Below are 14,145 nucleotides of genomic sequence, written 5' to 3' on the forward strand. Positions count from 1 at the left end.
CGGTGCGCGGAGTTGTGGCCTCGGGAGGAGGGCGATCGTCCGGGACGCGGGGGCTGCACCACCACACTTTCTCCAAAACACAACAGGGAGGTTTACGGTACCCGCGGCAGGGGGAGGGGCACTGACCCCCTTCCCGTCCGCCCCCGAAGTGACGTCCGAGTCTTCCAGGTGAGAAGGGTGCCCTCATTCAGCCCTAACCCCCACCCCCGGCCGAGGGTCGCCGCTGGTTGGAAGCCGGGCCACAGGGAAGGAGGAAAGCCTCGGGCTCCAGAGGGAAATGCCGGGGGCTCAGTGCCCCAGGCTCCGGTTTACACTAGGAGGGCCACCTCTCCTTTCCACGAAGCCCCGTTTCCGCGGGCGCCGAACTTACGGATGGGGCTGGGGAGCCCAGGACGCCCCAAATTCCCGGGGAGCTGCTTGTAGTGGGTGACGGTGCGCGCCTTCCTTCCAGCCCCACCCCCTAAACACACCCTGCCTGTCCCCTCCAACTAGCGACCCTTTGACCCCTGGCTGTGTCTGAGGGTGGGGAGGGGAGCCGATGATTTCACAGGAGGCCTGGCACACAGCTAGGGGGCAGACATAGTTTGGGGAGGGCTTACCAGGCATCCCAGGTGTGTGTCTTGTGTTCAAGGCCTTTGTAAACTATGTAAATGTGTAAACTATCAAGGAGTCCTGCTCAAATTCCACTCTGTGTGTGTGTGTGCGCGCGCGCGCGCGCTCCAGTATGCCCCTGTGCAAGCCCTAAGCTCGCAGACGTCACCCACCCTCACCCCAGCACCTAGAGAGAAGCCCTTTAAGAGCACTGTGTGTAACCCCAAATCTGGAGGGCCTCCATTTCTGGGGAGACTGCTCCCAGCTGGGCCTGCCCTTGTTCGGGACACCCAGCAGTTTAGCAGTAGAGCTGACCAGGGCTGGTGAGCGCCAAGGCCTGGCTGGTGTTTGGCTGGTGGTGAAATAAGAAAGCCAGGAGGATCCAGACACAGGAGGTGAGCAGACCACGGGGTGTTACAGGAACCGGAAGGCGACTGGCTCCCAGGAGGAGGTACAGGGTTGTGGTAGGGGAGTGTGTAGGACACTGGGATGAGCCTGTCTGCCCAGAGCTGCCCTCTCCTGGGGCGGGAAAGGATAGCTCCTTTGTCAGACTTTGAGTCCCTTTCAGAAAGTGGTATTTTTGGGGTTATATTTAGCATGCATTCCCTGGGGAACGGGCCATGGAAGGCCTACTCTCAGCCTGTCCCCCGGTGGATAGGGGACATTCGTGGTGCTTGGAGTCACACCCAGAGGCCCCCTCAAACACGATGGCCACTCTGGAAACGTGGCTGTAGAAATCTACCCTGGGCATAGCCACCGAGGACTCCAGACTTTGTTTCACTTGTAATCTCTGTGAAGCGATCCTGGACCATGTCCTTGCGTTGATTGGAACCCACGTGGTTCCTGCTGTATGTGTTCTGAGGTGTGACCGCTCTACAACGTTCGCATAAATGTAACTGGCTTGTTTTTCAGTAGATTCCTAAAAGCCTCTGTTTGTATTATTAGAGACTAACACCTCTCCCCCCCACTCCCCCGGAGGTCAGGCTGGGTATCCTTGGTAGAAACAGGATTTACTGAGAAAATTCCAGTGTACACCAGATGTGTGTGTGTGTGTGTGTGTGTGTGTGTGTGCGTGCACGTGCGAATGTGTTGGGGGAAGGGCAAAGGTAAATTTCCTTAGGAGTCCCTGGACAATTAGGGTTTGCTCTCTTGGACCTTCTCTTAAGCTAACCTTCCTGAATCTAGGCAGATTGAGTTAAGACTCTCTGTGCTCTCTCCTTTGGCTTGATGTTCAGTTCAGAATCAGATGGTGGGTTTTGCAGTTCCTCAAACAGTTAAATACAGAGTTACCATAGGCCCCAGCAATTTCACTCCTAGGTATATACTCAAGAGAATTAAAAACATACGTTCACAGAAAAACTTGTGTATGAATGTTCATAGCAACATTATTCACAATAGCCAAAAGGTGGAAACAACCCAAATGTACATCAACTGATGGATGGATAAACAAAATGTTTCTCCATACAATGCAATGTTACTCAGCCATGAAAAGTAATGAAATATTGATGCATGCTACAGCTTGGATGAATCTTGAAACATGCTAAGTGAAAGAAACCAGACAAAAGGTATGGAATGGGCTAATGTGTAGAGACTGACAGAAGATTGGTGGCTCCCAGGGCCTGCAGGAGGAGGGAATGGGGAATGACTGCTAATGGATGAGTTTTTTCTTTCCTTTCCAAAAAAATTTGGGGGGGGGGGCGAGTTGACAATGTTCTGGTATGAAATCGTGGTGATGGTTGTACAATTTTATGAGTGTACTAGGAACCACTGAATTGTACACTTCAAAATAGTGAATTGTATATGACTAATATCTCAATTTTAAAAATTAGTTGGTAGGAGGTCTGCCCTGTTTTTAAAGCTTTATTATTTCTGTAAAAATGACACACTCATTTAAAAATATTCAAACAAGCCCTAACTGGTTTGGCTCAGTGGATAGAGCGTCGGCCTGCGGACTGAAGGGTCCCAGGTTCGATTCCGGTCAAGGGCATGTACCCTGGTTGTGCCTCATTTAAAAATATTCAAACAATACCAAAAAAAAAAAAAACACCCCAAAGGAGAAAGTAGAAACGTCACCTGGGACCACTGTGAGCGCTTTGCTTTAGAGCTCAGGTCTGTCAGACTGTGAGGATTGACCTTGGGCAAGTTCCTGACTTTCTATCAAAAAATGGAGAGAAAAACTCACACTATTCAATGCAAAGATACAGATAAAAATGCAATGAATGCTAGCTGTTGTCATTATTACATGTATGTGTATATATGTAGCTAGGTACACATGTCTGATTACCCATAATGATACAAAAAAAAAAAACAAACCTCAAAGAAGAAAGTAGAAACGTCATCTGGGACCACTGTGAGCGCTTTGCTTTAGAGCTCAGGTCTATCAGACTGTGAGGATTGACCTTGGGCAAGTTCCTGACTTTCTATCAAAAATGGAGAGAAAAACTCACACTATTCAATGCAAAGATACAGATAAAAATGCAATGAATGCTAGCTGTTGTCATTATTACATGTATGTGTATATATGTAGCTAGGTACACATGTCTGATTACCCATAAGTGGGATTAGGCTGTTCTATTATCTGACTTTTCATGGACAGACTTTGCTTTTGTTGTATTGATTTCAGAGAGGAAGGGAGAGGGAGAGAGATAGAAACATCAATGATGAGAGAGAATGATTGATCGGTTGCCTCCTGCACGCCCCTACTGGGGATTGCGCCCGCAACCCTGGCAGGTGCCCTGAGTGGGAATCAAACTGTGCAGTGATCTCCTGGTTCATAGGTTGACTCAACCACTGAGCAACACCAGCCAGACTCATTTTGTTTTATAGCACTATGAGCTGTGCAACTGAATCCCATGAATAAAGAACTTACATTTTTCATTTGAACAGCCCATAAGTGGGATTAGGCTGTTTTATTACCTGACTTTTTCATGGACAAACTTTGTTTTTGTTTTTTTAGTATATTTTTATTGATTTCAGAGAGGAAGGCAGAGGGAGAGAGATAGACACATCAATGATGAGAGAGAATGATTGATCGGTTGCCTCCTGCACGCCCCCTACTGGGGATTGCGCCCGCAACCCGGGCATGTGCCCTGAATGGGAATCAAACTGTGCAGTGACCTCCTGGTTCATAGGTTGACTCAACCACTGAGCCACACTGGCCAGGTAACAAACTTTGTTTTTTAAGGACTTTATTTTTGTAGAGTAGTTTTAGTTCATAGCAAAATTGAGGGCAAGGTACAGAAGACTTTTCATATGTCCCCTGTCCTCACACATGCACAGCCTCCCCCATTATCAACATCCCCCGGCAGAGTGGTACACTTGTTACAGTGGATGAACATGCATTGACACATTCACCCAAAGACCATAATTTACATTAAGATTTATTCTTGGTCTTGTACATCGTATGGGTGTGGACAAACATTTCATGTAAAAAGCGTCCACTCTAAAAATGAATGGCTCCAGAATATTCCATTGTATGGGTGTATAACAGTGTATCCTGTAGTCTTCCATTGATGGGGTCTCTCATTGATTGAGGCTGGATATTTTTCCCATTGATTTTTGGAGAGAGTGGAAGGGAGGGAGGGGGGAAAAAAGAAAGAGAGGAAAAGAGAGAGAGAGATAAGAGAAACACACCAATTGGTTGCCTCCCACACCCTGACCAGGGCTGGGGATCGAACCTGCAACCCAGGTACGTGCCCTTGATGGGGAAAAAGAAAGAGAGGAAAAGAGAGAGAGAGAGAGAGATAAGAGAAACACACCAATTGGTGCCTCCCACACCCTGACCAGGGCTGGGGATCGAACCTGCAACCCAGGTACGTGCCCTTGATGGGGAATCGAACCTGTGAGCCTTTGGTGCACGGGCTGATGCTCTAACCACGGAGCCACATTGGCCAGGGCTACATGTGCTTTCTGAGCACCGATAGGTAGGGTGTGTGGCTGGGAAGCAGCTCTGTGGCTTAAGTACATGGTTTAGGTATCTGGCAAAGTGGATCGTGGTCGAGGGTAGGGGAGGTGTCCTCAGGGGCCAAGCAAGAGCTGGCACTGGCCCTGGCTGGGTGGCTGAGTTGGTTGGAGCATCGTCCTATACACGGACAATTTCCAGGTTTGATTTCCGGTTAGGATACATACCTAGGTTGTGGGTTCAATCCTTGGTCGGGCCATGTATGGGAAGCAACTGATCGATGTTTCTCTCTCACATCAATGTTTCTTTCTCTCTCCCTTCCTCTCTCTCTCAAATCAGTAAACATCCTCCAGTGAGGATAAAAAAAAAAAAAGAATTGGCCAAGGAAGACATGGGTGTGCAAGAGTGTTGGGTAAGGGAGGCCGCTGAGGAGGAAGGGTGGAATCAGCTGGAGAGCCGCCAGCCCACCATTCCCCCAGTGAGAGTGTCAGAGGTCAGTGGAGGAGAGAGAAGAGAGATTCCAGCAGGGGCTTCAGGGCCTCCTCTTCTCCTCGTCCAGCCCCTCGTGGTGGGAGAGCCCTCAGGCCCCAGCCCCTGGAACTCTGCTCGCTGGAACTCCAGAGAAGCAGTTTGCCTTCACTGAGGGTGTACCTGGTTGGGTGGGCCAGGGTTTGCCCTTTGGGGAAGCCAGTTGATCCTGGGCCAGTTTACTGCCCCTCAGGCCTGCACTGGGGTGGCTGGGCTTACTCTCCTCCCCGGGAAGGGCCCAGGGCAGGCCTGGTGGTTAGAACTGGTGAGCATGTAGGTGTGACAGGCACCCTGTGTGTGCTGGCCCCTGTCACCTGCCCTCCTGGCCACCCCACCTTGTTCCCCGAGCTCATCTTCAGCCTCCCTTTCTGCCACCGGACCTCTTGGCCCAAACTATGTCCTCTGCAGAGAAGGTCCCAGGTGTTTTCTAAGTCTCTCCTTGAGCTTCCCTAGGTGGCCCAGTGTGACCCGACCCACGGTGGACCCCTCTCCCTAACCAGCTGTGCAGCCTCTCTGGGCCTGTGCCCAGCCAGCTTGGGAGCAGGGCTCTGGGGGTTTCCCTGACCTTGCCGGCTGCTGGCCCCACAGGCAGGTTGGCACAGAGGGGGCTGTGCTGAAGGGGGAGGTGAAACATACCCCTTCCATCGCCTGCCTCATTCCCAGCCTCTGCTCAGCTCCTGGTGTTTACTCCTGACCTCTGGCTGGGCCCTGGGCCCTCTCGGTTTTGGCTCCCAGGAGACATGCTCCTTCTGGCCCAGCTGGCAGATTCCGCCCGATGAACACTCAGGGCGACCTTTCTGAGGGCCTGGAGCAGTGAAGGTGGCACCGCCTGCTGGGGACTCGTGCTGGTCCCAGCCCTGCTGAGGGCTCTTTCCTCATCTGTAAATGGGTAGAATGCACAAGCCTCAATGAGTTGGGGACCATTTAGCCAGTGAGAAACAGTTAAATCCCTTCTAATCTTCTCTGTCAGATCTACCTCCCCCATCAGGTTCCCCCTTCCCCACCAGGTTCTCTTCCCCACCAGGTTCCTCACCCCCCATCCTGTTCTCCCTCCTCCATCAGCTTCTCCCTCCCCCACCAGCTTCTCCCTCCTCCACCAGCTTCTCCCTCCCCCATCAGATTCTCCCTGCCCCACCAGCTTAATTCCTCCCCTACCAGGTTCTCTCTCCTTCATCAGGTACTCCCACCTTTACCAGGTTCTCCCTCCCCACCATGTTCTCCCTCCCCCACCAGGCTCTTTGGAGGGTGAGCCTGGTGGATTGCCTCTCGGGCTGGCTGGGGGCACCCAGGCAAGCTTCGCCACCTCTTCCTTCTCCCTCTGTGCTGACTCAGCCCAAGGCTGTCCTCTGCCTCAGACGTCCTCCACTGTCGTGCTCTGGGCCAAGGGTTTTTGAATTTCAGCTCCTCAGGAACAATTAGGCAGTGGACATTTGAATACCAACAAGAACAGTGCCTGGAGCTCTAACCATAAGCTGCCTCTATAAGTGTGGGGACCATTTTGGGGGCCACCATGTCTTGGAAATCTATGTGTGCAAGGACATCTTAGGATGCCCCCTCACATTACAGGGGGTAAATGGAGGCCAGGGGGGCAGGGGTTGTGCCCAGGCCACACAGGATGCAGGACAGTGGGGTAGTCTTCCAGCTGCCGGGGTGCTGCCCGAGAGGGCCCCAGGCCGGCTGGAACACGCTTCCCCATCAAGCCTTTGGGCAGCATGCTGTCTGCCCTTCAAGGTTGACCCGAGTCCACTTCCTCCTCCTTGCCACCCCCTGCCGCCCCCACTGTGAACCTCCATCCCTGATGCCCGCAGCCGCTGTTGGGCCTCTCGCTGCTTTCTGTGCATGCCAGCTTCGCCATCCTTTACTGTCTCTCCTGGCAGCCTGCTTTATTTCTGCCTCTCCTTAGAGCCCGGCACAGGCCAGGAGGAGGTGTGACTGCCTGTCGCCTCTAGCCAGCATCTCCCAACAACCCTCACTGCTCTCAGGCTCTCAGCTGCAGTCAAGATCGCTCCCCAGGTAGCTGGGCTCCCACACTGGAGAGCCCTGGGGCCCTGCACCATGAGCAGCCTTCTCTGGGGTTAAGCTAAACTGGGGTAAGGCCTCTGACTGCAGCCCCAGGCCAGCTTCTCAGCCCTCGAAAGGGACAGACTCTGGGATGCGCCAGGTGACCTGGGCTCTTTGGAGGGTGAGCCTGGTAGATTGCTTCTTGGGCTGGCTGGGGGCACCCAGGCAAGCTCTTCCTTCTCCCTCTGTGCTGACTCAGCCCAGGACTGTCCTCTGCCTCAGACGTCCTCCACTGTCGTGCTCTGGGCCAAGGGTTTTTGAATTTCAGCTCCTCAGGAACTCAACCAAGGTTTGCTCAGTCTGCTGGACCCTGGTCCGGCTGCACCAGTCCAGGTGTGAGTGTGGGCCTGGGGCACAGGTGGCCTGCAGTCCTGGCCCTCCACCCTCTGCAGACACTGTCCCTGGCATCAAGCAGGTGCTTGCTCCTCCCTCCCCCTCACTGGAGCCCACACGATCAGCACTGCTGCCTACCGTCCTTCTTACCGGCGGGCATTCCTTCGCAGTCTTTAACCAACACTGTTTCTTCTCACAGCAGACGTCTCTCCTTGCCCCATGTCTCCTGGGGAGGCTGCCCAGCAGTCCTGGTGGACCTCCACTGTCCCAGAATGCTCGGGGAATGACCTCCCACTGCAGGCCTCTCCTCCCCGCCCCACCGTCACGGCCTCAGTCACACCGCATCCTATTTTGCAGGTTGATGGTCAAAACCTGTCCATTCATCTCCTTAGACCTGGGGCTCAAGCTGGTGGCCTGTGAGTGGGCAGAATCTGGTCAGAGTGTTTGCTTAGCTTGGGGCTTAAGAATTTTATTTCGTTCCTTTGATGTGGCCCGTGCCTGCAGGTCCCCACAGGTGTGCCCACCATAGAAAGGTGCACCTGACCAGCTTCCCAGGTCCGCATCCTCCTCCTGGCCCTGTGGTTTGTGAGCCCCTCCTTTACAAGGGCAGGGGCCACATCTGTCTGTCTGTCTCTGACCCCAGGATCCATGGCACAGAGCACATCAAAGAGCAGGAGCTCATTTAAGTTATGTTGACGAGTGGGCAAATATATTGAGTGGGGAAACTGCAGAATAGTTTAATGTGTGCAGAAACAATTACGATTGTAGGTACACAGAACACCTCTGAAGGATTCATATCAACTTGGTAACGTGGATGCAGTGGAGAATGGAACTGGGTGGTTGGGCGATGGGATGGAACAATGATACCCCTGTGCCTCTGGAATTCAGATTTTACAATTAAAATCTTTTTAAAAAAAAATATATTTTATTGATTTTTTTACAGAGGGGAAGGGAGAGGGATAGAGAGTTAGAAACATCGATGAGAGAGAAACACCGATCAGCTGCCTCCTGCACACCCTCTACTGGGGATGTGCCTGCAACCAAGGTACATGCCCTTGACCAGAATCGAACCTGGGACCCTTGAGTCCGCAGGCTGACGCTCTATCCACTGCGCTGGAATTGAGATTTTACAATTAAAATCTTAATGATGACATAAATTAAAAAGGTCACGTCTCGGCATTTGAGGCCCTTCTTGCTGTGGGCTCACCCCTGCCCTCCCAGCCTTGAGCTGCCCCTGACTCCCATGTGGTCTCTCCTTCTGTCCCTGCAGTGGCGGCTCGAGATGGGGTCCCAGGTCTCCATGGAAGCGAGAGGTGTGCATGTGGTGATCGTCGGCGGGGGCTTTGGCGGGATCACGGCCGCCGGCCAGCTGCAGGCACTGAACATCTCCTTCACGCTGGTGGACATGAAGGACTCCTTCCACCACAATGTCGCAGCCCTGCGGGCCTCCGTGGAGAGCGGTAACGGGCTCCTTCCTGGGGCTTTCTGGGTCTTATCACGCTGTGGGTCTGGGGGTGGTTTTCTCGACTTCGGGCAAGGTACCTCTATTCAACCGCTAGACAAATTCTGGAGAATCTAAAGGTCATTGGCCTTAAGCAGCTACCATATCAAGGCCCTAGAACAGAGGTTCTCAACCTTCTGGCCCTTTAAATACAGTTCCTCATGTTGTGACCCAACCATAAAATTAATTTCGTTGCTACTTCATAACTGTAATGTTGCTACTGTTATGAATCGTAATGTAAATATCTGATATGCAGGATGGTCTTAGGCGACCCCTGTGAAAGGGTCGTTCGACCGCCAAAGGGGTCGTGACCCACAAGTTGAGAACCGCTGCCCTAGAGTAAGAGCTTGAGCTTCTCTGAGGCCCCGGGGCCCAGACTGGCACTTTGGGGGTGGGTGGATACCCTGGGTATACCACTGGCCCAGATGTTTGGTCAGGGGCACCCCTGTTGGTATGCAGTTCAGGAGAGGTTCTGGGTTATTCTGTCTCCTGTGGGCAGCCCAGTTTTACACTGTGACCTCCTCTGTCCGCTCCGCAGGGTTTGCCAAAAAGACATTCATCTCCTACTCGAAGAGCTTCAAGAATAGCTTCCGGCAGGGCGTGGTGGTTGAGATCGATCTGAAGAATCAGACGGTGCTGCTGGAGGATGGCGAGGTGAGCAGGGCTGACGGCTGCTGGTGGGGGACCTGGCAGATCTACCTGGCAGGCCTCACGGGGGGAGAGAGGCCTCTGGCCCCCAGCCCTGCCTGGTGCTGAGAGCAGCTTCCTCATAAGCAGAGGCCTGACGACAGCAACCACGAGTGTGGGGGCAGACATTTCCTGAGTCTTTCCTGTACCCCGGGCACTGTCCTAAGCTTTACGTGGTCTCCTGTGATGCCCGCCATGACTCGGGGAGGTGGTGTAGCCTCCTGTCACGTGGGGATCAGTGGCTCTCCCGGGATCCCACAGCCAGGAAGATACTCAGCCGGGTAGTAGCTCGGCGCCTGGTGTACACCCGCAGTGATGTGAGCTCCACCCATGAGCTGCCACCAGCCCAGCCGTCATGTTGAGGGCCACCTCTAGCCTTGCCCTCTACTCTATCCAAAGCTAAAGGGGAATTGCAAAAAGGGGACGCCATTTCTGTCCTCAATGAGTCTTCGATTTTGTGTGAATCAATCCCACTTGGATTAATTTTAGGGCCGGGAATCTCTCGGTTGGAAAGATTGCTGAGAGTCGCCTTGTTCTGTGGTTTCTTTCAGAGCCCTGGAGGGTCCATGAGGGTCCATGAGGGTCCATGGGAACACAGACCCCGTCCTCCCATCAGAGCAGCACTGGTTTTGTCAACTTGATCTATTTAGGCTCCAAGCAGGATCTCCTCCCTCCCCCCTTTCCTTTGTTTTGGGGGTGCAGGGGGCAATTTCTTCTAAAATACCTAGGAGAATCTAAACTAATTCCACATGGACGCTGGAATCCTGCTTATTCCCCACATGCAGTTTCCTGTTTCCAGCTTCCCTGCCCCCCGCTGTGGGGAGCTCAGCCCTCTCATTTCCGTGCTGGGGGCTCTGGCAGGAGGCAAGTCTGCTTCTTTAGGTTCTACTGGGTTCTAGCACCACCCCTCAGCTTAACCACGTGATGGTTTTGCTCCCCTCCAAGGAGGGCTGCCTCAGAGGGCTCAGTACCCGTGGGCCTGGGGTTGGATGAAGAGCCCAGGCCTGCCCCCACCTTTCTTTTCCTTGCCCCTCGCAGGCACTGCCCTTCTCGCATCTTATCCTGGCCACGGGCAGCACTGGCTTCTTCCCCGGCAAGTTGAACCAGGTTTTCAGCCAGCAGGAGGCCATTCAGGCCTACGAGAACATGGTGAAGCAGGTGAGTGCCCCTGGCCCCCGGCAGGGCAGGGAGCGCAGACTGGGTGGCCCCTGGAGAGCAGAACAACTTGGGGGGACAACAGGGAGACCCTAGGAGGTGTTCAGGCCTGTGACAGTGGCTGCAAGGATGGAGAGTTATTAGAGAGACTCCTGGGAGGAGACCTTTGGATCTGTCATCAGTGTCTGGACATGCGCACCCAGACCTGCTCATGTAGCGATTGGGGACCCCACCTCCTCTCTCGAGGCTCCTGGTTGCACAGGGCCTTGTGATGTATAGAACAGGCTTGGATCCATGCCCGCAGCCAGCTCTCACAGCAGTCCTGAGAGCTGGGTGGGTGGCTTTATCCCCTTGGAAGTGATGAGGGGTGGAGACCAGGGAAGGCTCTCAGGGTGAGTGCTGCTGCATGGCTCGGCCAGGTCTTCCCTCTCTGCACAGCTTCTGAGAAGCCAGGAGAAAAGACACTAGTGTAGAGGTTAGGAGCCCGGCTTTGAGCTCAGACAGACCTGGGCCATGGTCAATCTGAAGGGTGGGCAGGGTGAGACCTGCCTCTTGGGGCTGTTTGTGAGAATCAGATGGGAAAATGCAGGGAGACACCCAGCAAGTGCTAGGCCCCGAGGAAGCACATTTAGACTTCACGTTTGGAAGGAGTTCGCTACTCTTTTGGCAAGGACCTCCCACCCCCCGCCCCAGTGCTGCCCCTTGAGGCAGGGTGAACTTGCGGGTGTTTTCACATTTGCTTCTGCTCCAGGTCCAGTGCTCACAGTCCATCGTGGTGGTGGGCGGAGGCTCTGCTGGAGTGGAGATGGCAGCGGAGATTAAAACCGAGTACCCCGAGAAAGAGGTGGGCAGGCGGCCGCGGCTCTGAGCTCTCCGTGGCCGGCTTCCTTCTGTGTTGTCCAAGGAAAATCGGGAATTTGCTCAAGGCCTGGGAGGCGGAGCTCCCCAACACACTGTGGGAGCCCGTGTTTCCCGTCTCCTGCTCCCTGCACTGAGGGATCCCCTGAAGTGCCTTTCTGACGGAATTTTTTCTGGACAGCCAGGATGTGTCCTAGTTCAGTGAGGGGTCCTGCCTTCTGGTCCCACCGGGAGAATCAAGGCCAGGGGAGACCCCTTACAGAACATTAACTCCTGTGTCCCCTCAATGTCCCAGCTTTGTGACCTGAACGTAGACTTTGCCTCATTTTGCTGACAACTAGCTTGGTCAAAAGCACCTTTAGTTGGTTTTTGGTCTTTAAGAGACGGTAGCCCTTGCCCTGGACAGCCCCATGGGGGAGCCTGCGGTGCAGCCCCTCACTAAGGACTGGCCGGCGCTGCCTTCTGCCCACGGAGGATGGCCCTGTTCCCTTTGAATGATGGAGGGATAGAGCATCTGGCTGGCACCCTGGAGAGAAAACACACATCCTGGCAGCTGCGAAGGCTCAGCTGAGGGCTGAGTGATGATTGGTAATTACGGAGGCAAGAGCACGCTTGCAGCTGATGCCAGATCAGCTGAGAGCCGCATGGAGCCTGTGGCTGCTTCTCTTTCCCGAGGGAAAGGCACATTGGTTTTGAAAAGTGAGATCAATATGGGCTAATTTAATTATACAGTTGTTCTCTGACAAATTGTTGGAAATTATTATGAATAATTGATGTAAAAGTTCATTAATTTTGATTTATGGGGTAAAGACCGGTCTGAAGTAGGAAGTAACTCAGGAAAACTTCTGTATGTTTATGATCAGTAGACACATAAGAGTAATATGTGCTTTATACACACATGCTCATTTCGTCATTACATTTCTTTTTTAAAGTTTATCTTTTAAAAATATATATATTTATTGATTTCAGAAAGAGAGGGGGAGAGAGAGAGAAACATTGATGAGAGACAAGCATCAATCTGCTGCCTTCTGCACACCCCCCAATGGGGATTGAGCCCACAACCTAGGCATGTGCCCTGACTGGAATTGGAACAGCAACCTCCTGGTACACAGGCCAATGCCCAACCAAGTGAGCCACACCAGTCAAGCTCTTCTCTATTTTTGAAAAGACCCCAGAGTCATTGAGTTCCAGTTACAAGTTCCTTTCAACATTCGGTACCCTGTTTGGTTAGGGACTTCCAATTTGCTGAGTGTTTCTGATTTACTGATCTAACAAGATTTATAGGACAGTGCCATACAGGTGTCTAAATTCTAAGCCTCAGAGTGGTCCCCAGGCTGAGGTGTTGGATGCCCTGAGCCCCAGCCCAGGAACCTCCTACTTTCTTTTTTATGGCCCCATTACTCTGGCAGTCATTTAGCCACTGAGCCTCAGTCTCCTCATGGGTGGAGTGGGCGTGAGGTCTCTCATCTTGTGGTAGTTATGAAGTTAACTAATATAATGCCTGTGAGTGTTCAATAAATGTTAGATTTTCAGATTTTGGTTTCTCTCTTCCAGAATCTTTCATTGTGACATAAGGAGATTCTGAGGGTGAGATTTTCTCAGAACAAGGCTTCCAACAGCTACTGGTAGGGTATGAAGACTGAGGAGGAAGCTACTCATTTCTAATATAACCGGATCCTTGGGAAGCATTTGTGGTCCTACCCTTGAAAGGCAAAGGAGCTCGTGTCATTTGCCAAATCAGGAACCATGAGGAAATATATATTGTCTCATACCTGGCAGCTTTTGAAGAAGGAACAGGTGAGAAGTGTGAAGGGCCCTGGGAGGGAAGAGTGGAAGATTGAACAGACAGGTATTTTGAGGAAGGGAGAAGCAGGTGTAGGAGGGGGTCTTGGATGAGTGTGGCTAACTTGTACCTTTTGAAGTCACAGCATGGGCACAAAGAATAGAGTTTTGGATTAGGCTCCAGAAAGACTGAATTCTTTTTGTTGTTGTTGTTAAATCCTCACTGGAAGAGTGAGGATATTTTTTCCATTGATTTTAGAGAGTGGAAGAGATGGGGGAGGGGAGAAAGAGAGAGAGAAACATTGATGTGAAAGAGACACATTGATTGGTTGCCTCCTGCACACGCCCCAGCTGGGACTGGAGATCAGATCTGCAACCCAGGCATGTGCCCTTGACTGGGAATCGAATGCAAGATGGTCCTATATGCAGACCAGCACTGTAACCACTGAGCGACTTTGGCCAGGGCAGAAAGACTGTATTCTTTATTATTATTATTATTTAATTTTTATTGATTTTAGAGAGGAAGGGAGAAGGAGAGCGAGATAGAAACATCAGTGATGAGAGAGAATCATTGATCAGCTGCCTCCCACACGCTCCACACTGGGGATCAAGCCTGCAACTCGGGTATGTGCTCTGACCGGGAATTAAACCATGATCAGGTTGACACTCAACCACTGAGCCACGCCAGGGGGCAAGACTGAATTCTTGATGTGTTGTAGAATTGTGCACCTGAAACCTGTATAATTTT

General features: G+C 52.4%; 1 protein-coding gene across 1 annotated transcript in view; it reads left to right on the top strand.

Moving 5' to 3' along the window:
* Window positions 1-8,684: 8,684 nt before the first annotated feature.
* AIFM2 (apoptosis-inducing factor, mitochondrion-associated, 2) overlaps window positions 8,685-14,145 on the top strand; it is a 19,382-nt gene continuing 13,921 nt past the window's right edge. Inside the window, exons 1-4 of the mRNA XM_014530368.1 lie at window positions 8,685-8,874; window positions 9,454-9,569; window positions 10,641-10,760; window positions 11,509-11,601. Coding sequence (XP_014385854.1) covers window positions 8,697-8,874; window positions 9,454-9,569; window positions 10,641-10,760; window positions 11,509-11,601 — 507 coding nt within the window. The 5' untranslated portion in view covers window positions 8,685-8,696. The remainder of the gene's footprint in view (window positions 8,875-9,453; window positions 9,570-10,640; window positions 10,761-11,508; window positions 11,602-14,145) is intronic.

Source organism: Myotis brandtii, unplaced genomic scaffold (assembly GCF_000412655.1).
Source record: "Myotis brandtii unplaced genomic scaffold, ASM41265v1 scaffold735, whole genome shotgun sequence".
Lineage (NCBI taxonomy): Eukaryota > Metazoa > Chordata > Mammalia > Chiroptera > Vespertilionidae > Myotis > Myotis brandtii.